This window comes from Lepidothrix coronata, unplaced genomic scaffold, assembly GCF_001604755.1.
Source record: "Lepidothrix coronata isolate B3197 unplaced genomic scaffold, Lepidothrix_coronata-1.0 Scaffold1, whole genome shotgun sequence".
Taxonomy (NCBI): domain Eukaryota; kingdom Metazoa; phylum Chordata; class Aves; order Passeriformes; family Pipridae; genus Lepidothrix; species Lepidothrix coronata.
The window spans coordinates 13,999,150-14,024,254 of NW_016690181.1; the positions used below are offsets into that span (position 1 = coordinate 13,999,150).

Sequence of the window (25,105 nt, forward strand, 5' to 3'; positions counted from 1 at the left end):
AAGCTCGGTCCCTCATTCCATGGTCTCTGTGTCAGCAGGGTGTTTAATATGACAGTGCTTTTTGTGATACGAGCTGCTGACTTCTGGGACTATCAAACAGATGGTGACTACGTGAGAACACATGTAAGTGGCTGACACTGTAGATCTTGTTTTCCCCAGTCGTCGCACTGTTCAGGATGCAGTATTTAAGACTGGAATCAGCATAAAGGTTTCTATCATTAAGAAAGAAAGGAAAAATAACCACCCTCAAACCAAACCCAATCACACTAAGACCTTGTGGTTCTGATGGCCTGAGCTATAGGGAGCTTGTCAAATCGCAGTTTGCCAGGTTTCCCAGGTGGAGTTAAGTGGTATGGCACTATTGCAAAATTCAAGCAGTAAATGCTAATCTGTGTAAGAAGAGTACTTTGAAAATAAAAACAAGGACCAAGGCGCCCAATATATATAAATAAAGCAATTTATTATTTCTTACATCTTCCACTAAGGACAAAGGAAATGACAGTATAGGGTCTCCTCATGATGGTTTGAAAGCTGCACCATACTGCTGGATTCGTCTTTGGCAATCCTTTCTTACTTCAGTGACTGAAATCTGTCAAATTCCAATAGACAGAAACAGAACTTGATTTCAAAGTGTGTTGTCGACCTTTTTCTGAGATGGATCTCAGAATAGATCAGCCTTCTGACGTTTGTTCTTATATCAGCATATCTGCAGCTTGTGGAAATTTAAATATTAAAGCATGTCTGAATCATAGCAACCCTTCAGTGTCCAATGAAAAAGCCAATCTGCCTCATTCACGTGGTACTTTTTACTCCATCTGCAGAAATTAGCTTCATATGTGCATTTTAAATTAAAAAAGAAAGATTCTGGTGTCCAACAGGAGGTGAAAACTCAACCCTTTTTGAAAATTATACAATTTGGGAGCTGGTTAGAGCTTAGGATTTTTTGCAGAGTCACATTGAGTTTCTCAGCAAAGAATGAGGATTGTTGTCTGGAGAGAAGTCCTGATGAAGGAAAAGCAAGATCCTGTGATTTTGGAAAAGTGGGAAATTTGGTTTAGATAAGCAAATGTTAAGCTTCCTCAGAGTACCAGTTGCATCCAGCAGTCTCTCTGCATACTGTGCCTGGTGCAAAGTGTAACAGACAGTGCAGAAATGTCAAGGCATAGGAATAGAGTGGTGGTAAGCCCTCAAGCAGAGGGCTTACGCAGGTGATCTCCAGAGGTCCCGAGTAAATTATTCCATGTCCTGACGCTGGTTTTTGCCTGGGATCCATGAAAGTTCTCAATGATAACTTGGGTTTAAAATACAGACACGATAAAAAGGAGATTAGTATAGCCACACACTGGCTTTTAGGCAATAAAAGTCATATAAATTAGCTAAAGTATCATGACTAAAAGGAAGCCTTCCTGAGGAAGGGAGGCTGGGGACACTGTACTCCAAATGTCACTGTCATTCTCCGTTTTCCTTAAGCTGTTTGTCTCTCAACAGAAAACTTTGAAGCCAGAGCTAGTGCTGTTGCATCTGAAGCATTTATTTTGTGATTCCTCACTGTGGCTGATGCTCACAAGAGAGAGACCTGGATGGAAGGACATTTGAAAATAGTTTGGTAGCCAGTGCGGATGCCCAGGCAGCAGCCAAGCCCTTAAAAAGTAACAGGAATGAAACACTGTCCTATTGACCTTCTGAGCCAAGGGGAACTGTATTGCTAAGATCCTGTTTTTTACTGTTGAAGGAGTAAATGAACATATTTATTTAGCAAAACACTCAGAGATTTGGTTGTAAATTATCCTGCAGATAGAACTGGATAATGATTGTTTTCAGGTTATTTTTGCATGGTTGGAAAAGGAACACTATGCGTGTACTTTGTGTGAGCCTTTCCAGACAGTGTGTGACTGTCCTGACCTGCTGTCCCTGGTATGTCTCCTAAGAGAAGGTGGTTAAAAAATGCTGGTGTTGTATGACAGGAGTTTTGTAATGTGAGTAAATATCATCTGTTTAGCTGTAAGCAAATAAATCTTTTAAAATATCACAGTGGATACCTTAGGGGAGGAAAAAATATAGCTCCTGCGTAATGCCTACACAGTGGGATCCTGGTTTGGAGGAAGGTTGTGCCTGCAATTATTATGTCTTCTTATTAATTACAAAGCCAGGAAAAGGAAATGGGAGTGTTGTTGGAGGAAATCAGTGTATTTCAAGTTTAATTTAAAAATAACAAATACGTTAAAAATCTCGGTACGGTTGATCAGGAGATTAGTGTCAGGGTTTTTCTACAAAACTTCAATCCTAAATATAACAGTGGATAGAGAGGCTGACGTGTTTTTGAAAGTGCTGGTGTGTTCTGGGAGCAGAGTGTGGAAAATCACCCCTACTCTATATCTCTGAAGCTGAAACCAGATAAGTATGTCCTCTTTAAAGGACATATTGTTCCTGTTGTCACATATCTCTTCTGACATTGGCACTTCTAACACTCTGGTTCAAGATCTTAATGCAGTAAAGATTCATGGTTGGTAGGTCTGGGAGTTGGTTTCTTTCCTGTCTGAATGGACCACTGAAATCCTTCTGCCAGGAATACTGAAACAGAGAAATATTGTATACATAAATGAAAATTAATTGAATTTTTAAGATTATAATTTACAATGTAGGACTGCTGTCCTAGCTTCAGCTGAGATAGTAAATTTCCTTTCTAGCAGTTGGTACAGGGCTATGTTTTGGATTTTTGGATGTGGATAATATTGATAACACACTGATTTAGTTGTTGTGAGTAGGCTAGCAGGGGACAAGGGAGCTGGGGGGGGGACACAGCCAGGACACCCAACCCAAACTGGCCAAAAGGATTTTCCAGACCATGTGGCATCATGCTGAAGAAAAAACTTGGGAGGGGGGCTGCTGCTGCTCAGGGACTGGCTGGGCATCAGCTGGGGGGTGGTGAGCAGTTGCATTGTGCATCACTTGCTTTTGTGTGTTTCTTTATCATTATTATTTTCCCCTCCTTTTCTGTCCTATTAAACTGTCTTTATCTCAAACCCAGGAGTTTTACCTTTTTCCGACGCGCTGTCCCATCCCACTGGGGGGCAGTGAGGGAATGGCTGTGAGGTGTTTTGCTGCCTGCTGAGTTAAACCACAACTGTGTTAAAAAAAGAGTGCACCTGTTTGTTCACAGTATGGATTTCTTGTCTTTTCAGCTTTGCTTTACTGTTTTGTGCTCCAAAATACAAAGCTTGTTAACCGTTTATTACCATACTCCGATACTCTTAGCATTGTACTTAGTTATTTGTCAAGAATGAGGTGATAGGTTAGTAATAGCATCAACCAAGTCCTGCTTATTGATCTTCCAATGTGATAATAAACAAGTGTACTGACATAGTTACCTGTACAGATAATTAATGGCTGCGTGTTTGGAGCCAGGTTCACTGCTATGATAGTAGTGAAACAAGTGGAGTTTTGCCAGCAAATAACTTGACCTGTTTTCTGTTTGGTGTCTGGAAAGGCATTTTTACTTTGTAAGCCCCAGTGTTTTGAAAGATCTGTCTGCAGGTATATCATGATAAGATGGCAACTGTAATTTCTAGGAAATAGCAGATGTTTAGGGGATCTAGTGAGTGATAACACCAGTAGATGGGCTAATTGGCACATTCTCAATGGGCATATCCCTGGTTTACAGTCTTAAGCCGGTAATAACTGAAGAGTTTATTTGTTGAGTTGGTATGAGTTTTTTTGAAGGGGAGGTATGGCACATCAATTAATAAATTAAAAAGCACAATCTACATGCACAAGATTTTAAATTGGGAAGCTGGTATCTATTGCAGTGTGGAATAATGATTTTAAGTAGCTGAGCTAGAAAAGTGCATGTTGACATTCTGTTTTTGCATAAATTCATTCTTAATGTTGTAGGGCATAGTTGGATGCAAGGAATATTAAAAGAGCTTGACATTGTCTGAACTAAGATTCTGGTGTCCAACAGGAGGTGAAATTCATTTTACTCTAATCACTGATTAAAATTTTATTAGCAGACTTTAAAAATATTGGTGGAGTAGCTCTTAAGGGATGAGCAACCTAAACATGTGCCTTCCTGTTTCCATAGCAACACATCATTTTCATCCTTTCCAGGCAGCCTAGATTGCATTGTGTACTGCAAGAGTATTAGATTCAGAAGAGCTATATTAACAGCTCAGTAGTTTTCCCTAAACCTTGCTATTAAATATTTTTGTTTTGGATGATGAGTAGAATAAAAAAAGTGATTGTGATTATTGTGCCTTTTTAGAGAATAAATCATGGCAGCAGAGCTGAAAATGAGAAATAACAGGCAACTGGGGTAAAACATTTTGGTCTGATTCCTTGACTGCAAAACCTGTGACCATGCAAATCAACTTTGTCAATAAGGTCAAGGTTTTTGCAGGTACAGTTCTTACTCTGGTGGTAATTGTTAAAATCTTTGGAAATGTTTTTGATTCATATTGTTTGAGCTGTTGGAGAGAATTGAAGTAATGTAGTAAAGGTTAAGGCTATAAATGGTGGCCATTAGCAAGGATCAATTTTCCAGCACTGTGGTTCATGGCCTTGGAAGCACATTTAGAGGTGGCATTTTCAAGCTCAACGTAAGCGATTTGGTAACTTTCCAGGATACTTGAGGCCGTTTCAGACTGCAGCATATTCATATTTTGCTGTGAGCTTGAAACTGTTTTGTTGGATTTGGAATGTCAAACTTGTCTATCAAGTTGTAGAACTTGAAGACTGGGACAGAGCATCTCAGTATCATTTTCACACAGTTCTCAGCTGCTGTGAACATGGGAAAATCCTTTTAAAAACATATCCTTTGGATGGGGAAATATCTTTTAGAAAGATGCATCTTTTGTCTTGTCTGTAGGAGATGAATAATTCAGTATATCCCTATGCAAATGTTTTGTTACTCTCTGTGAAAAAATGTGTCCACCCTATTCTTCTTTCCACTTATGTAGTGTCAGTTTTCCAGTGATGAATCTTTGTCAAATGCAGCAATGTGCTACAGTGTTTTCTGAGCTGATTGCACATGTGTCTTTGCTTTGGCATTGTGGAGGCTTAAATTACTGTTTAAACTGTGAGTTTTAAAATGCTATTTTAATGTTACCAGTGTACAGTAAAAGAAGCAAATTACCATAGGGAAGTATTTAAGCAATGCATAAAGATGAAGATCACCACAATATTTTCCTTTGGCCTTTAGGGTGTTTAATTTTCTATTTCTCCATTTGTATAAATTTTTCCAGTGAGGTGATTTGAGGCATGTCAATAAAAATCAAGAGCTTTCACAGTAGTTGTCGCTATAGTTACATGATGCAGCTCTGAGCCTTCTGCACAGAAAATAAACCACCTGCAATCCCCTAAAATCCTTTATTGGCAGAGAAAGATTGAAAGAGACACCACTGGTGTGCAGGTACAGAGCAAATTCTACATTGCACTGATATCCTTGCAGCTAATGCTGTCTTCACACAGAGATCAGCAGAAATGCTGTATGGATGAGGACAGCATGGAAAGGGCACAAAAGATATCTTTTTATGGGGAAAAAAGGTGCTGGACCCAGAAAATGGAAGATAAGAAATAAGTTCCAAAATGAATTAAAAATAATCTCAGTTCATAGATTATCTTTGCTCCAGGAAAAGAGGGACTAAGTTACCTTTTAAAGCCCACTGAGTTGTAGCCCTCCACGGAGGCAGGAATGTCACGCTCACAGAATGCTGCTGTTCTGACTCCAGAATTCAGTGCTTAACTTAATCCTCAGGGTCTGTACAACCCAAACGTTGAAGTCAACACTGAGTCTTAGGCTTTTTGTCTCAACAGATCTCATATGCATTCAGGAGCCCTAAAATGGCTTTTAGCATGGCTTCTCTGTACTGAACTTACTTAACTGAATTCCGCTTTCACTGTGTATTCTTTTCTCTTTTCTGTATGGCCATTAATTTAAGGAGTTCATATGACTTACTGCCGTAAACTGTAAACTTCCCTGGGAAAGACAAATGTCCCTGATCTGTGGATGGGTAAACAGAAGCACTGAGAAGTGTTTTCCTATGGAATCACTCTGTAAAGCAGACCTTTACCTTCATTATTCCCTTTCTTGAGTTCTTTTTATGACTGAATAAAGTAATATGGGTTTAGTTCATACCAGTCACCATGTGAGAAAGGACAGTTAAGAAAGGGCATGATGTCTCATCTTATGTTAAATTTTAATGTTAATTTTTCAAGTATATTCTAAATACACAGAGGAACCAAGATTCTAGGACCAAGTAACACCTTCACTGCAGAGGTTTTATTCACTTTTTTCTTAAGTTCCAGATTTACAAAGCAGTGTGAATCTAATCCTATGGATGATTAAATAAAACAGAGATTTTTACAGTTTTTTCATTACTTATTTTCATTCCACAACATCCGTGGGCTCAAGGTGAGGTCAGACGATGTAGTAGAGGAGGCAGTGAAAGATGACCCCTGGCCTAAGGACATAGCAATATAAATAGCAAAAGTAGTCAAAATGAGGTGGAAAAATGTAGAAATAGTGGAGTCAGAGAGTAGACTTTAGTCAGTAATGCAGGCAGCACTCAGAGGTTTAGTCCTCTGCTGTCTGCTGCTTCTTGTGATGATTTCTGCCATTTTTCAGAGGGAAGGTCTGACCAGATCCCTTGAGAGCTCAGGAAGGAGGATTATATTTTTGCTTTGTGCAGGGTAATTCTCCCTCTATAATGAGAAAGTTTAGAGTCACGTGGCCGAAAGGAGCAAAGCCTTAGTAACAGAGACCGATAGCTGGAAATGAAGGAATTAGTCATGACTTAGGATTTTGCTTTCGACTGGAGTCAAACTGTTTTCCTCATGGCTTCTTTTCTCATTCTCATCAACGCTTGCCTTCACTTCTTAAATCCTGTTAAGACCTTTCTTGATTACCAGTTGGAGAAGCAGCTTTGAATCCATCCATGTAGTCAGCCTGGTTACCTAATCACATTGCCAGCTAAGTAATTTTTGCACCTCCTGAGACTTGGGTCAAGCCAGTGCACGCTGACATGTGGCTGAACTTGACTTACATTGCCTTGCAGATGAAAAGTTGTGGTCAGTATCATGTTAGTCAAATGAAATCTTCAAAAATAGAATTATGCTTTGGGGTGAATACAGTGTTGTCATTGTTTAATTGTCCCCTGGAGAGGCGAAAAATTTCACAGCAGCAAAAGCATCCAAAAAGCATCTCTTACAGAGAGAGAAAGAAGCATTTGTGCCTGCTAGAGCTTTGACCGCTTTCTAAAACAAATAAAAAACCCCAACCAAACCAAAAAACCCACAACACTTAATTAAAAAAAAAAAAATTAAATAAAGTGCTGTGGGAATTGTAGACTAATTAATTAGAAACATCTCCTAAGAAATTTCTGAAAAAGATAACCTTTCATGCTGGAAAGTAAACAGTTCCATGAACAACCTGTCAGCAAGACACGTTGGCTAGGAGAGAAGGTGTTGAAAATTAGAGCAACCGAAATTATTTGAACCATATTTCAACACAGAGATTTTAAAATGTTCTAAATAATAGCTACTACTTAGACATAAAAATTAGTTCTGTATCCTAAGGAATTATTCAAGTGTGAAGTTTTTCTCCATAAGAATAGGCATTCTCATGCAGAAATTGGTAACAAACTTATCCCTCAGGTAGCTCAATTAAGTATGTATACATGTATAAGTATGTGTTCATGTATATTTGGATGAACTAGATACCAAAGATGCAGCGAAACTATAAAGATAGAGCATGGTGTTTACTGAAGTGGCATCTAATGCAGAGCTCACCATCTTGCTGTAGAAGGTTTTGTTAACTGCACAACATTTTGAGTTGTCTGTGCACAGAAGACGTTTTGGAAGATTAGTTTACATCAGTATGTTCAAAATTGTTTAAAGCTTTTCTGGGCAATTGAAATCTCAGTGGGTTTCTGATTTTTGCTTGTGAAATATCTGATTTTTCAGAAGGCTCAATTTTTTCTGACAGCAAGTTTGTAAAGCAGGTTGGGCTGGGCAGCTAAAGATTATGGTCTTTAACCTTTCTGTATCAGAAGTTATACAGAGAGCTTTAAAATGCTGCTAAGCATCCAACCCTTCCTCCACCCCCTAAAAAAAAGACAAAATAGAAAAGGCTCTTATTTGGGGATTGTTAGCATTTTTAAGTCTTTGAATGAATTGGAAATGAGTCACTTCTGCAAAGTTGATTGGACACTTAAAATTCTAATTTTTGCTTTGTCTATTCCTGAGTACATTAAGAAACCTCTAGAATCAATGGCATTTTGGTTCACCCATGAATAGAGACAGTTCTGTTAATAAGTGAGCTTAAAGAGCAAAGATCTCTTGGCTTTACTGTACAAGAAATATTTTCATGATTGGTATTCAGTTATCACTAAATCAGAGAAAAACACTTTTAAAGTTATTTAAGGAAACATCTCAACATTGTCTGACTTTGTCATCTTCATGTTTGGTTGTTCTGTTTTCCAGTGGTGTAAAGCATAAATTCAGCTTCTCTCACATTCCTGTTGCAGGTTAGTGAGAACTACTTCGTATAGTGTTCATCTGTTTGTATGTTATATACACAGTCCTGTGGACATACATGCATGCCATGTATTGCTTTTCTCACTGCATACCGAAGCTTTCTGTTTTACCAGAAGTTTGGGCTGATTTGGTTTTAGTCTTTTGCGCTATTTTCTGAGTTCTCATATTATAATATTATCCATAATTTAAAAGCTTTTTATACTATTTCTTTAGAGTAATGATAAATATTTGTCATAGGGCCAAGTGTGGCCTTACATTCCAAGTAATTCTTTTCTGTCTAGCTTTTTTTTCTAGGTTGCTTTCTGTAGCTGCTCCTGCTCTGTAATTAGTCTAGAGCCAAATATAAAATGGAAGAAACTGGCTTTCTGTGTGGACACAGGAAAGAATAGTAAGGCCAATACACAGAGACCCCATATTTCCAGTGTTCCTGCTTCCTTCAAAGCGAGGAGAACAAAACTCTTGAATTCTTAATTTGGCCATATATTCTTTCAGAGGTAGAGATATTTGTTTTGTCTTTTTTATTCTGAAGAATACTTTGTTATCCCTGGTTTCTGGCAGATAGTCTTTCCAAAATGGTGTCAGATATTCCTGTCTTCATTCCAGCTGGTTTCCTCTTCTCCCTGAGGTTATGCAGAGGATCAGATGGGATAGTGCCAAACAGCATCTCAGGGACCCAGCTTGCATTGTCCATTCTGGTCTCCGACCTTCTGGAGCTGGCATGGCGCCTCTGAATCCCTCTGCCCATCAGCTGCTCTTCCTGTCACTGTGCCAAAGAGAGATTTTACTTTCCAACCTCAGATCCCTGCACCTGATGTATGAATGCTGTTTTCACTATAGCTATTTTATCAGCACAGAGCCTTCACAAATCTTCGTTCGTGAAGCCTAGCCATGATGATGATTTTACCAGCATCCAAAAAAAATGTAGTAGAGCAGAAACTTTCAGAAAACATCTTGCAGTATTGATTGAAGGAGATTTTCGTCTCAGGACACTCTTTGTGCTTGCCTTCTTCCAGGGAATGACTTGATCTATTTCCTCAACTTAAGGAGCTAACCCCACTTCAGAATTTAGATGTATCTTACTTATACTGATGGAGGCAAAGTGGTGAGGTGTCCCCAAAATGTACCTTGAACCTCATGTGGCAGAGATGGTGCTTGCCTTTCCTAATTAGAACAACTCAAATGGTGTCACTTGGTACCCAGTGGCATCCTGAATTCTGCCAGCGTTTCTTTCCTAGTCTTGTGCCCTTCTAGGGAAGATTAGTTAAGAGTGGTGTGAAGAGTAAGTGTATGGACATCCTCATGAAGGAGGATGAAGGTAGAAATGTGAAGAAGCTGTGCTGTGGCAGGGTTATTCCCAGACTAACTGGCCTGAGTTTGTAAAAGGTGTTTGCACACACCCATATGTACTCTGTGCCACTCCAAGGCTGGGGTTTCTTTAGCCCTGTGTGTTGCTTAAAATGCTCAGGTTTTGCCAGCTTGGTATTGAAATTCAACAGCTTTTTTTTTTTCATCAACAATTATGGATTTATAATTAAATAGTTCAGTGAATAAAAGTAAAGAATAATGTAAAATTAATCCTTGCAGATATAAATAGGTAAAAGTTAGCAAGCTTTGCTTTACGTCTTGCCCAGAATCCGTTCTGCACCAGAAGGGAAGTATGTCAAAAACTGTTTTCAGTTTGTTTGGGGTTTTGTTGTGGGTTTGTTTTTTAAATTTTTTTTTTTCAGTATTCAGCTACTTTTTCACTTGTGATAGAAAGTTAACACCAGCCCAGCTCTGCACAGCCAATCTCAGGTAAAAGCACTGTGTTTCATCAGCCCTTCTGAGCAAATGTGGCTTGCCTTTGGTGCACAAACTTGAAGTAAACCTCCTTAAGGTTTATGTTTGAAGTCTGAATCGTGGGATTTTGTTTTATTTTATTTTATTTTGTTTCCTTTATCTTTTGTCACAGCTCTGTCAACTATCTCTAATTTCTTCTTTGGAAGGGATCCCATTCACAGAACTATGTTGTAGGAGATGGAGGGGAATGGTGGCTGTATGTGCCATCAGTGTTAACGTGGGGATATTACCAACGTGTTCATTTTTTACTCTTTTTTAGCTGCTCAAATGACCCAGCCCTTGTTATATCTGTGTAGATCTAAACTCACCCCATTTAGACCCCAAAACAGTGGCAAGTATAGGAGTCCCTGTAACAACAGGCACAAACTGAGACAGACAGACAAGGCACATGAGCCATAGGAGTTTTATTAGATGTGCGCTTGCACTACAGTACAGTGTGGTATAGGCACACTTGAACCAGATACAAGTGGGTTAACTCAAGTACAACAGTTGCAGCACAGAGGAAACTTGTAATCCACAAATCCTGCCCTGAAAGGAGGGTTAGTTCATCCGGAACTCTCTCGGACTACAGCTATGCTATAGCTTGTATCAAGCTCAGTATTTTAAAGCTCTTGGGCACACGTCCTAGGGTGCTGCCACTGTTACAACTGCACTGTGACACTTGCAGGGGAGCCATCATCTGAGCCATTGCGATATGCTAAGATTACGACTTGAAAGTTTGCAAAATAAGGCATCCCAATAACGTCATTGCTGAGCTGCAACTACTTTTGTTCTGTGGCAACTGCGTAGCTGTGAGAAAATCTACTAGTTCAATCAGTAAGATGGAAACTGAGAAACTCAGTGACCACTTGTTTCCTTGATTTTTCTCTTTGCATTTCTAACACTTTCGCTTATGACTGCTGGAATTCATCTCAGATTACTTGTTAAGCATGGGGAAGAAAAGCTCTCACTTGTTTAATATCAACAAGCAGGTTTTTTTAGACTTCACTTGACAGTAATGCACATTCATATCATGTATCTTGAAACTTGACCAAATGCAGCCTTGCAATTGCTAAGGGAAAATGAAAGGGGAAAAGTTCAAACTAAAGCCCATTTAAACACAAAGCTATTTTACATTAAGATGTCTGTGTGGAAGGTTTACACATTTCAATTCTTGGTTCTGAGTTAGAGAATTGTATTCTGCAGAAAAGGACACCTTTATAGATAAACCCTAGAATGCTCACTTTTGTTCAGTGCAAACAGCCCTTCATGGGAAGAGAACAGCAGTCAGATAAGAAGAAGGTAAATGTGGCCATATGGAATATTTTTTTAGCTTCTGTTATATCAGTATTTTTTATAAGCTGCCAAGGACTGACAGTCATCTATAGCCTGGTCTGTGTGATGGCCTTAAAGCTCATGCTTGTAAATAGACCGGTTCTACAAAGTGTTGCCTTATGACACATGTTAAGCACCAAAGCATTTCCAAAATATCTTTTTCCAACCTAGCTGTTCTTTCTTGAGGAGAGAGTTCCTGAGAGCCCAGTGGGGTCTCTTGTTTCTAACCTCAGCCGATGAAGTAGGAGGAAGTGCCATTTCACCTGCGTGCTGCTGCTCATCTTGCTGACTGTACTTTCTCCTGCTCTATGATTTGCTTAGTGCTTTGAAAGCTACATGTAATACTGGAATGCAGTTTGAGGGGGTTCTCAGATTCTTGCTTCTGTGTTCTTCTGTTACTTTTCCCAGGCCTGTGCTGAAGATGACCATCAGTTCCAGGTCTTGGATATAACGTTGTAGGTCAGGTAAATCGCAGCCGTCCCCTCCTTTTCTTTGTATAATCATTTACATAAGTTTAAAGTGCATGTAAATTTGAAATGGTAATGCTTTAATACCCAAAATACATGGGCATAAATGGCCATGGCACCATGTGGTCCCATGGGACACTTGAATGACTTGCACTCTTCTAGATGTGCTCTGACGTACTGCTTTGTGTGGATGACCTCTTACTAAGCACTTAGTCTAAGGTATTTTCTGTATATTCCATTTCACATCATACAGAGGGTCATGAGACTGCAGTCTCTGGCTCTGTGATGAGATCGTGATTGTCTAGTTCTGGTCACACAAAGTTAAAGCACTGTGACACGTTTAATGCCTGTCACTGTGAGAGGCAGGGATGTAAGTTCTGAATGAATGTCACACTCTGCCATGCCTGATATTCTGATGGAACAGACATTTGTGCCACGGTCAGAGCCTCAAGACAAATCTCTCCATTAACTAATTTCTGTCATCTGTTCTTGTCCTGTACTTAAGCAAGCAAAATTTAAAGATTTTCTTGTCTTCTGCAGGTGTAAAAAAAAGCATCTTTAATGCTTAATCCTCTCTGCACTGCAGCTGCTTCGTGTATGATATAATCCTCATGTATTGTCAGCGGACCAGTTACGTTCAGTCTTGCACAAAGTCGTGAGCCCAGGTTTTGTTCTGTGTTGAGCTGGAGATGCTTTCCTGTTGGGAAGGAATTGACATGGTTGAGTAAAACCAAAAGGAAAACCTTTGCAGCCCCTGTAAGCATTAGACATAGTACTATTTGTGTTTCCCTGTGGAAACAGAAATGTGAACAGATAATCCTTGCAGTAGATTTCTCTCCTTGCTACCTACACACAGCAAAGCAACCATCTCCATCTTACAGGGCTTCAGTGTCACCACAGAAGCTACGAAGGTGCAGCAGCCCAAGAAATCTGTAGTTGCAAGTCTCATTTTTACATCATAGGATATAGTTTTGTGAATTTATTCCTCTGTTTTTGGCTTCAAAATGACAATGCATAACAGAGAAGGAAAAAATAAAATCCATCATAAACTAGCCTGAGTGGTAACCTAAACCATGGCTTATTTGATGTGGAATGATTCTTTCAAATAGATACATATTAATTTGTGCAGTGAACCATTCAGCTCCTGCTTTGAAGTGCCCTGTGAGAACAGAACAAAATTTCTGTTGTCATTGTAAATTGGCAAGATAGCACTTCCTCTAGGGATGGGCTCAGTTATTTGCCTGGTGCTTAAAACAGTGCACAGGAAAATGCTCAGCATGTTTGCACGAATCTGCTATGGCTTTTTTTGCTAAGTGCCATTCTTACTGCATCTTCCTCTAATTCTCTGCATTGCTTATGTGGGACTCCTCCATATACAGCTTTCAGGCTGTGCCAGATGTGCTACATGGCCCTTCGCTGTGCGCTTGGAAATTATAATACACACGATTCCTTCCCCTTCCCGTTTTGTAACTCTCAGCTATTCATATGCTATGGAAATGAGAACAGAAGAGATTAGATGTGCTCTGTGCTGCTCTTCTGTTTGCAGTTTGTGGGATAGACACTGATATTGAAGAACAAACTAGAAATTAGACTTTCCCAACTGAAAGTAATTGCAAAGGATATGTATAGCCTTGTTGCTCCATTTTGAAGTACTGCACATGCCTAAGCCATACTAGGCATCTTGTATTCTCAAGTCGATTTTCTGACTCTCTTCAATAGGTAGTTATGGATTATAATTGGATATTTTGACAGTTGGCCTTGAGGCCCTGACCCAGTTTGAAGTCCCTGCTGTATTACACAAGATACAAGTATAGGCAGAGAGAAGGTCCAACTAACAAAACAGTGCTTCTGCTGGGAAAAAATAATAATTCACATAAGATATTAGTTTAGAGCACCAAGTCAGAGGCCTCCATGTAGTGCAAGCTTCGTACATTTCTTATGATTAGGTGTTTGAGGACGTTGAAAGTTGTTCTTTCCAGATACCAGGATGAATCACAGTCACGTGATTTTTCACCTGTGTAAAATGACAACTGTGGAGGGGACTGAGTGGTCTGGGTCCACTGCCTGGGGAGAAGCTACTCATGTAGAGTGAGGGCAGATTGTTGACCAGAGGCTAACTTTGAAATCAGCATGTCTTTAGCACCATAACTTTGTACGTAATATCAAAAATGTGTGGTTTTTCTTATCTTTGTGTTGTGTTAGCACTGCAATGCATCTGATTTTTATCAAGCTTACTCAATTTAAAGCCAGACACACATTCCTGAGAGTTTTGGTCCTGAACAACTCCACCAGCAACTCGATGGGCTGCCTAGAGCACGTAACAGCTTGGTCCTTGAAAATGTGGCTCCATAATAAAAATCAACTCTATGAATCTCATAGTTATTTTTGAGTTTTGGAGGTACCATATCGTGTCTTGTGATGATGTCATCATACATTCCACTTACCAGGCTTTGCCTTTAATAAGATTTTGTAGAATGCTTAGACTTCCCTTTTAGTTACTAATACGTTTCCATATTTTTTCTTCAGAAAACAATTGATATCAATCCTGTTTCTTATATTCTAAGAATCTGCAGATCTTTTGCACTAATGACAGAGTTGTTGCTATCAAAACCACAAAAGTTTAGAGGGATATTTCTTTCCTTTTATTTTACCTGACACTCTGAACCACTAGATGGCCTTAAAAAAAAAAAAAAAAAAAAAGAAAATTTATTCATTTGTGTTTTACAACTCCTTGGGAGAAATATGGTCTAAATCTTTCCTTCTGTGTAGTGTGACACTGTTCTTTGTGAGGTTTTGAATGCTTTCAAATAGTCAAGGGAGGATAGGTGAGACACCTGAATTTTGTCTGTGGTCCAGCCCTGATGCTGTTTAAAGTCTTTTGACTTGCGCTGAGCTGATCTCCTGCCTACTGTAACTTCGTCTATAACCATCTGTAGAGTAGCACTAATTTAAGATTAAAGAGAAATAATAATTTGAGGTATTGTGAAGCATTGCTAAGAGCACAGAGCCAATGTAATAGAGCTGTACTAAAACATTTTAACAGATCCCTAAAATGTGAAGCTCTCTCTTGAATGGCTTGGCCTTAAGATACTTGGCTTGTCTTTAAGGCGAACTTCTGCTTTTGTGGTTGAAAGAGCAGGAGAGGAGAAACAGAAAAGAGAATCTTTTGAAGACTCCAGTGATAAGCCTCCAGGGCACAGGCTGGTTTAGAAGCAGACTGTTTGTAGCCTGAAGCTAGGTTGCAGTGATATTTGCAGCTTCCTTGTTTCCAGTTTTCCTTGCTTTGCCTTCAGACTGATTGTAAGCATATGATTTAACATAACCTGTCTTCAGCTGCATAAAACTGATATGCCTAGGCTAGGACAATCACTTGGTCTCTCTTTATAGTCACTGAAGTGAGATAGATTTGATTTTAACACCAGTGTTTGAATAAGATGAATTGCCTGTTAGAGACATGTAGATGTCCCCATTGGCTCTCGTGGAAAACTAGAGGATAATGATCTGTAGCTAAGTTGCTTGATTTTTAGATGGCTGAAGTTAAGTGCAGTGAATCTCACCCAGAGCATCTTTATTTGCTAACCTTGATTCTTCCATCTGAAGAACAAAGAGCTCAGCAATGAGGAGCAACCCTAAATCCTCTACTTTCTCCAGAATCCTGTTCACTATGATGCAGCTTTATTTTTCCTAGAAATACTTTTCTGCAGTTTAATCAACTTGTATATTGCCATTGTCACTTCAGTTACCTTGAAAAAAACCTGGATAATTATTGCAGACAGAAGGAGGGCACTAGTCCCTTCTTGTGTTGTTTGACCAAAACAGATTTGTTAAGGTCCTTTTTCTCCCTATATTTTGTATATTTAATGTTTGGAGGAAAGTTCTGCATAGCATTGCTCTAAACTTCGATTAGTGTGACTGTGAATGCACTGAAATTCCCTTGGGATCATCCATGTGAGTTCTGTGGTTTTCATTTGTACCTTGACTATTTATGTTTTAAATGGGAAAAGGTGAGTGCAATGTCTTACGTGGTTTCACTTAAACAGTGACATAGAGCAACCTTCCCTCACCTCACCAAACACAAACCATTTTGTTTGAGAACATGTTACAGTGCTTGTGCTAAATTTTGTTAGAGGTGGTTTGTAGCTGTATTAATACACATCATTTTAATGGTCTTTCATCCTGGGAAGGTCTGGCACAGACATAGAAATTGAATTTTCTTGTGAAGGCATGTAGGGCTGCTTGGTCTGTGTTGAGGTTTTTATCAGCAATAAACTGTGAATAGAAGCAACCAAAAATAAAACAAGCAAGAAAAAAAAAATTGACATGAAGTGATGTCCTTTTTCCAGAGGCTAACCATTAGATCTCCTTAGGGTCTTTCTTTAACTCTGCAGATATTCCTTCCATGTAATTTTTTAAATAGATGCCTCATTACCTTCGATCTTCGTTGACTTCAGTTTCTGTGCCAGTGGGTCACAGAGCTGCTTGTTCCCTCCTGACCGTTTTCACTGCAGTCATTTTGCCCAGCCCTCCTCCAAATTTTGTTAATATGTTATTGCCAAAAAATGGACTTGATATGTTTCCTGAAAATTCTGTTTTCTCTCACATGAATCAGGCATCTGGCTATTTGTATATTTGTTTGTCCGCTTTCGGCTAAATCTTTTACATGCAGATGTAGTACAGTACACCTTTTATTTTCACAATAAAAATTTTCTGCCTTTTAGCTTTCCTGATTCTGACTTGGTGGTGATGAGAAACATTTTTGTGGCCTGTCATTCCATATCTGTCAGCTGTCCTTTCATCTCTTCATATTTCTTCCTGGCTCTCCATAGATGTATGAGGCATGTTTGAATAAGACCATTCGTACATAAACCCTAGTTAATTTTTCTTTTGCCAGTTTTCACTCTCATCCCATTTCAGTAACCTTGGAGCTCACTGGAATCACACAGAAAAACCTATTTTGGTGGCCTGTTTACCTACTTGGAGAAGTAAAGGCTGGAAAAGACTCCATGATCCTTATTTTAGGGGAGATGTTCTTGTCTGGAGGCTTCCTAGCTTGTAAATGTTTCTATAATCTTTTTTCAAAAGATGCTTCACTTGATATCTTTATCAGTTTGAGAGGTTAATACTGCACTGTTTCTTTGAATATTTATTGTACCATTAATGTTTCATTGAGCAGTTTGTAATACAAAGTGATCAGAAACTTTTTGGTCTCCTCTCTCTTATCCTGATGGGACAGGATGAAAAAAGAAATAAAAAATCCTTTAGTTAGATGTAGTGAGTCTCCATAAAAGCATACAAGTTCTTGTACTAATTGCTGGTAATCTATTAACAAAAAGTATACCACATTCATCTTATTAATGCAAGGGCATGTTATATTCCCTTTCCATTGGAAGTTTCCCCACTCTTAAATGGACTTAGTCTGCAGGGTTCACATATTAACTGTGCAAAAAAATTTGCCTTTTCTCAGGTGCAGCTTCCTTGAATAATTGTTTGTGTCCCTAGTATGGGTTTGGGGTGTCTTTCTCCTGCTTTTTAATATTTACATAAACATTTTTACCTGGAACCTTACAAAAAAAAAAATCCCATTAACTTGTAGGCCGTTCTGTTGATATTTAAATGGTATATGTTGCACATTCAGTTTCTGGTATTTTTCAGCAGCACATGTACGTGCATTTGGGATATAGGCTGGGCTGTCAGTATTGTGCATGCATAGCCATGGGAACATCTGGTGCCTTCTGAGACAGGAATAACAGAGCTGCTGTATTAGGTGAGATGTGTCTAGGCTACTGGGATGTTCTAGTGGTGTTTTGTTGTGTTCCATTGACTTAAAGATTGTCAGGAAAATAAAGTGTCATTGTTTAATTACGTCAGGAAAATGAAATGTCATTGTTTAATTACATCTGACTTCAGTAATGTTTACACTTAATTACAGGAGAGAAGAACTTCAATATACTAATAATGTAAAGAGAGCACATGACAGTGAAATATTGCTGGATTTGCAGGAAAGATGGTCCTGCTAGCTTTGCAATAATCTGTTTCTGAATTCTGAAAAGTAAAATTATGACTGGGATTGGATTTTTGAATTTCGGTACTTTTCTTCTCGTTATTTGGAATCCAGAATGATACTTCATGCTGTTAATACCTACTGTTTTTCAAAAATGCCAGTGGCATCAGAAAAATGATTATATGGCAGGATGGCTTTCTTTTTTATTACAAAAAGTCACAGGCACAGTCTCTGTCAGCCAAATAAAGAATAGAAAATAGGGAAGAAATAGCTCTTGTAGTTCAGAATAAGGGGGCTTTGGTGGATTTTTTTTATTATGCCAGCCATTTATAGAACAAAATCTGCATATTTTGCTTCAAGAAAGAGTACTATGGGTAATAATAATACATGACTCGTTATTTTAGATATAAAAGAGTAGATGTTGCAAAAATAAATAATAATGAGTGAAAATAAGAATAATAAAAGCAGTGAAATGATGTCAAAGCAAGCATAAGAGGTAGGATGATTAAGAGTAAGGCAGGCTGTCAAAGACTTGCATTTAAAGGAAAAAGGTGACATGTGAACTTGAAACTAGGAATGAAATTTAATTTGGCTGCTCTGTGACTCTGTGTTCCCCAGCCCTGCAGATCACGCTGTGAATTATTAAAGTCGCTGTGCTTGATTTATGATACTTTTGCTTACTAGAGGGAACTTGAAAGACAGGCATTTCACATCATTTCAGGGGGGGTTCTTAAAATGTGGAGAGATTTCTGTGGGCTCTGCAAAAATACTGAACCAGGTATTTACTAAGGGATTTTCAAATGCCTTTGTTATTTTAATCTCTCTTGTTTTGTTAACAATATGGAACAGGATGGAGAATAATTCATTTGTGTTTATTTATATTTTCAAGAGAACCAGAACATTTTTCCCCACCTTAGCAGAATTTCTTAGAACCTAAGTAGGACAAATTGACTAATCTGCTCCTCAGAACTAACCAAAGCTGTTACATTTCTTTGGTGTTTATTCTGTATTTTCTGTCTTCTCTTTTAGGTGGCCAGTGCTTCTCCTGGGGATGGAACGAACATGGGATGTGCGGTGATGGCACAGAAGCAAATATTTGTGTCCCGAAGCCAGTCAAAGCTCTCAGTTATGCAAAATTAATTGGATGTGGGGCAGGACACTCCATGGCTCTTTGTCAAACTCCACATTGAACTTAGCACACCTGGAATCATAACATCATGGATGTGTGTGGACATCTTTGGGTTGCATAGCTCAGAAGAGCTACAAGAGAATTACCCATGATTAACACAATAGTTGGAAAGTGCAGATGTTTTTTCTAAGTCTGAAAGGAACAACTATGGATAGAAAACTATAATACTTTAAAAATTGTTTCATGGGTTCTTGTCACAGGAATTGACTTTCTTACCCACAGATAGAATTACAAACATTTGCCTTGAAGCAAAACTACTGAAGACAGATTTACTTCTTATTCTTCTGAGAAGTCTTTGGGGAAGAAACCAACTTGTTAATCACTTATCATTGGTGTATAAATTCAGTCTGAGGAAATGGTCTGAGAAGGTGGTCTTTTGTTATTGTATCTTTACATCACTATAAGCATATGTTGCACCTGCCAACTTCTGCTGGAGTTGTGAGCTCCCAGCAGCTCAGAAAATCGTTTGTATCACAAAGAAATACCAGTGAACATAAATAGATGCATACACACAGTTTAAACAGAAGATTAGGATAAAAAAAAATGGTGATATAATTTAGAAGGCTGGTAAAAGGGGGAAATGAGACCCTTTTGAACTAGCTTTGTCTTGATTAAACTGTGAAAGGAGCAGTATTTCTGATGTTCTGTGCCGGGCATCAGTTTATTATAGATTTACAGGGATGCAAATCTGTGTGAATTATCATTAACTTGCAAACCAAACCTGAAGTTTCTGAAGCTACTGCTTAGGGAAGAAAAAATTTTAAGAGCTCTTGGAAACGATCTAAAAATTCTTATCAAAGGGCCTAAGTCGCCTGTAGCTGTCAACAACAGTTTGATCGGACATAACTCCTGTATTTCCAGCTGCCTTTGAATAGGAAGACATCAAAATCTAACCAGAAAGATTTTACAAGTTCTCCAGCCTAAAAGGCACACCAAAATAATCCCGATGGTTTCAGGTTAGTTCTCACTTCGTTTCACAGCCCAGCTGAGTTACTGTTCATGGCATGCCCACAGTACTTGTTCCAGGTGAGTGCTTGACAGAGAACGTAGGCCTAACACTTGTTTTGGTAGGAGAAATGAAAAAGTATAAAATAAAATATCTTCAGATATTATTAGCTGCCTATGCTGAGCAAAATTTTGGAAGCTATTTATAAAACTGGTTTTTTCACTCAGATACATTGGATGCTATTAAACTGGGTGTTTACCACCCACAATACTTACATTTGCTGTGGTACTCAATGTATTTCAAGTTCTAAATATAGAGAGTTCTACTGTGTGGTAAATGCACCTTTTAAGGAGACCTACTGTTGCTAAACAGTGGTTTACTTTTTAAAGCAGGCTTGCCAGGGAAGAAGCCTTTCAGAATTAAAAAATACTCAGAGAAAGGCTCTTGGGAAATAGGACAGGAAGACTTTCTAATGATGTGTCAGTTTACACATGAAGGGGAAGGAATTAAGGTGATGATAATACGAGCTGCAAGTGTTTTTTCGCCCTTGGTTTTACAGCAATTAGAGTTCATGGCCTCATTTTCAAAGGTATTTTATTTTTCCATTTGATGGATGAGAAACTTGAACAGACTATGAAGTGGATTTTATCTATTATAGATACCAAAAGAATTGGTAAGAATAACCAAATGGATCCTCTGCAAAAAGTGTAAAATCGAGCCTTCTTTTGTAAGGTGGGTTTTTTAACCCATGTATTGGTTGTGGTTCTTCACGGCAACATATTGTTTGAGACTGTGACTTCTTGTACTTTAACTTATCTAAGCTGGTATTTATTGGCTGTCCGCAGTGCCATTTTCAGAATACCAGAGCATCTCTACTATATGCACTGAACAGTTTCTCATGCTTTTTTCGGCAGTCCTGTCTGAGGTTTCTACTTCTGTTTTTCTTCAAAACCTGTGTACCAAATAAACATATTCCCTCATTTCAGTAATCATGTCCTCTAAACAATCCTGTTCCTTCATTAATCACAGCTAGTATGCGTGCGCTACATCGGGGTTACTGGGCTGGATGTGTTTTGACTGGGTGTGCTGTTGCTGCAGTTCATTTCAGAGGAGTCCAACATGTAACAAATAAATGTGAGTTGGTTATTTGAAATGTTTTTCAATTTTTCAAACCTGTAACATGAACTCACTTTTGGAACACAATGAATGATTTGGGGTCATAAGGTGAGGAAAGAAAGAAGTACTTGGGTTTGTTTCTTGTGCTGACCTGCATCTGATCTTAATCTTTGAAAGGCAAGAACTTCATTTTCTCTCCTTTGTTGTACCTCTGTAGATGGAAAATTTTGGGAAGTACTGAATGCTCTGTTGGTCAGGACTTCTAGATGCTGCTGTAGTATGAAGAGTGAATAGAATTCTTTTTAGAAGGGACATGGTTGAATGTCAAAACCATGTTGTTGCTCATTTTTTCAGAAATTACTGCCCTGTTTAGTATATCAGTAGCTTTGTTTGCAGAATAAAGCACTGTACAAAATCAGTTAAGGCCTTCTCTGTAAGGAAGGGAGCACATAGTGAAAAGCTCCTAATCAAGTGGGAAAAAAAACTTTCTTTGCTGGTGTCCAGAGCTTACGACTGCTACCTGTTGATGTCCTGATGGAGAAGGTCAGTCTCTGCAAGGCAAAATGCAGAGCCAGTGTGCTATGCCCATGCTTCTGCAGTTCATAGAGAGTTCTTTGAGCAGCTCTTTTGTAATAAACAAAGCAAACCTTTTATATAAGCATTCTGTGCTCAGGTTCAGATGCAAATGAACTGACAAGGTTTGTAACATATGTATTTATAAAAAGACACTGGAACAAGGTAAGCAAGTGTCCGGGCAGTTGCTCTCCCCTCACTTTTTCAAAGATGAGCAAACCCCCCAGTGAACTGACATTCTTGACGGAGAACAAGTTGTAAGCTTTTGACCTTCAGTCCAGAGAACTTTCAGGCTCTTGGGCTGGAGGGGGGAGAAGGAAGCTGTTGTGAGCTCTTCTGTTATTTGAAATCCTGGGAGTTCTGTCGCTGTTACTCATGCAGCCTCCATGGGCACCTGCGCAAGACCCTCCTGTTCCATTTTAAAGAAAGTCAGTAGGACAATGTGTGTTGTGAAACTTGGACAGAAATTTCTGTATCTTGGAGGATTTTTTGGCCTACCTGATGGTCACTGATGTTATTTGACTTTGTGTGGAATGCCTGAGTGACGTGATGCTTTTGTGCTTAGAAACCCCGTATTCAAACTGTGTTCATTTGAAAGAAGAATTGAATCCTGCCTTTCTTCTGGTTTGCCCAGTCACCATTTCTTATATGACCTTTTTCTCTCTGCATATTGTCAGTCCTGTTGGTGTGTAACTAGTTCTTGCCATCTGCAACCATCATAAAGCATCATAAAGGTCACTTCTGCATGAGTGACAGGAGATTTTGTTCAGCTACATGTTTTGAGCACAGAGAAATTGGGGGGGATGGGAAGATTTCATTGTGCTTTATGACATGTTTTGAGTTATAAGACTTAGAGATGAAGATGGTAAACAGATGAAGGAGATCAGTTTGAATGTACAGGAGAAAGGTGACCTGGAAAAATATTTAAATGAATGTCAATAGAGAGCCTGACATAGTCAGCTAAAACACAGGGAAAAGGAGGAGGAAGACAGAGTCAAGATACAGGTCCTGAAGACTGAGTAATCTCACAGGTGTAGCAGCATTCCAGCCTGTCAGTGTGGTGGGAGTGAGACGAGAGACAAACTATTCTGTTTCTTGGATGTTATTGTTCCCCCTCTTCCACTGTTTATTAATAATAATGTGAATTATTGCCGTGCAATTGTGGTGATTTTTTTCCTCTTTCATAGCACATCTTGAAATTTCCAGTTCTCCTCAGGTGAAACAGCAACATTTGTCCTCACCTTCCAGTCTCAGAAATTTTTTGCTCAGGCCTGTGATCTAGTCCAGCATTTAATCAAATACTTACTATTTTTTCTATTCAATTTCATGAACTCTGGATCTGATTTAAACAAGACTTAAGTAATTTTGGGACTTCCAGTTCCTTTTCTCCTGTATTAAAAATCAAGATGATGACAGATCTTTGTCACTGAAATTGCAATGTCATGTTTTCACCAAAAAGTCCCGTGTTCTCTTATCAAATCTTGTACATTTTCTTTTAGCTAGATATTTTCTTGAAAAGTACTCCAGAATTTTTCATCAGTAGTTGAGTCATGCTTCTGCTATTTACTACCAGGTTATAGTTCAGAGCAGGTGAAAGTCCTGTAAAGGTAAAAAGAAAATACTGAAGCAGAAGGCGAAAGTCTTGCTTTCCAAAGGCTTGGAATGGATGGAGTCTGGGGTTAGAGAATCACCTTGTATGGTTTTGATTGCACTTCAAAATGCGCACAGTGGAAAAGTGGTGTTTACACCAAATTCGCTGAAAAGTCCAGCTAACACAAAAATAATTGGTACATTTTAACTTTTCACATATTTATATCTTGGTACATATGCAAAAAAGTGGTAGTACATGCTTTGTTTTTTTCTTTTAGCTTTTGTTCTATTCTTATTTCCTGGTAAGTGCTGATCTTACTTGGTTTCCTTCATGTTAGAAAGAATTATTTAATAGCCTTGAATTAAAATGTTTTGGTTTTATAGAAAATGGCCTTCTGTTGGATGAATATAACTGAAAATGGAGGTCTTTATCATATGTGCCTTTGAAGTTAATTTGAAGAAACTGCATGCGTAAAGCCATTGTTACTTTGTAACCCGTTTAGATGTTGAAGGACTGAAGTCAGGCACATTCTTGAGCTATTTGTGCATTTCATTCAGGTTCATTTGTCAGTTGTCTCAGCATTTACCTGTTTTTAATGCAGAGACAGTTTTTACTCATCAGTGCCTCTGTAGAACATCGAAATAGAGTATGTGACTGAAAATATGCAACAGTGAAAACAGTCTCTGTGTTTGAATCATGGCCTGGATGAACCACGTTTCCTTGTGGGAGACTGAGAAAGCATAAATTTAGAGTATTGGGAAAACATATTTTTCAGCTTGGTTGGAAACAAGAGCAACAAAGTAATTATTCCTGAATGAAAACTGGCTGGGGGATGAGAAAATGCAGGGGTGACGTTTGTTTTGCAAAATTTCCTCGGGCTTTTTTGTGACATGTCGGATTTCGTCTCATTTTCAGGTGAGCCTTTGCAGGTTGGGAGGGAGTCATGTCTAAGTCCAGTTCCCATGTTGGCCAGCCTCTCACTCAATTCATTTCCATCTTTGTAATCTGTTTGCAGCTTGCTTTGCCTGTGGGCCACCTTGTTATTCAGATGCTATGCAGTCTTTGGGGGAGTTCTGTCTGCGGGTTTTGGGATCAAGATTCAAAATTGCAGAATTTCAATTCAGTATTATTCACATACTCCCTGGTCATCATAATCTTTTAAGTGTATGTGAACATTTTGCTATAAGACTCTGGGTTACCTTTTTTTTTTTGTATTTAGAAGAGAGGCCAAGAATTGGGAGACTTTTAATGTTCTGATGTGCCTTTAGTTTTTGGCTGCAAATGTCAAGTGAGTTTAGCTTTTGTTTTGTTTTTTACTGATTTGAATGCATAAAGACATGTGGTACCTAAATTAGGGCAGCAGAGGAGTTGCCAATCAGTAATGAAAATGCTCTGTCATTTTAACTGTGTGGGTGCTTAATAATTTTCCATAATAATCCTCTGCTTTAAAGCACAGAAGAAAAGGGATTACTATAGGAGTATTGTGCTCTTCTGCAGACAAGGAAACATGGCATTTTTCAAATAATGGAGAGACGCT

At 38.7% G+C, this 25,105-nt stretch overlaps 2 protein-coding genes across 7 annotated transcripts in view; one reads left to right on the forward strand and one right to left on the reverse strand.

Annotated features, from left to right (window-relative positions):
• SERGEF (secretion regulating guanine nucleotide exchange factor) overlaps positions 1-21,277 on the forward strand; it is a 148,889-nt gene extending 127,612 nt beyond the window's left edge. For 3 of the 6 annotated variants that reach the window (XM_017808356.1, XM_017808375.1, XM_017808366.1), the window contains one exon: positions 19,183-21,277. In XM_017808356.1, the coding sequence (XP_017663845.1) occupies positions 19,183-19,343 (161 nt within the window). In that variant the 3' untranslated portion in view covers positions 19,344-21,277. The remainder of the gene's footprint in view (positions 1-19,182) is intronic. The other 3 variants (XR_001873758.1, XR_001873760.1, XR_001873761.1) reach the window with 3 other exon arrangements.
• The window catches only part of KCNC1 (potassium voltage-gated channel subfamily C member 1), a 127,676-nt gene continuing 113,331 nt past the window's right edge, over positions 10,761-25,105 (reverse strand). Inside the window, exon 4 of the mRNA XM_017808331.1 lies at positions 10,761-12,849. Within this exon, the coding sequence (XP_017663820.1) occupies positions 12,668-12,849 (182 nt within the window). The 3' untranslated portion in view covers positions 10,761-12,667. The remainder of the gene's footprint in view (positions 12,850-25,105) is intronic.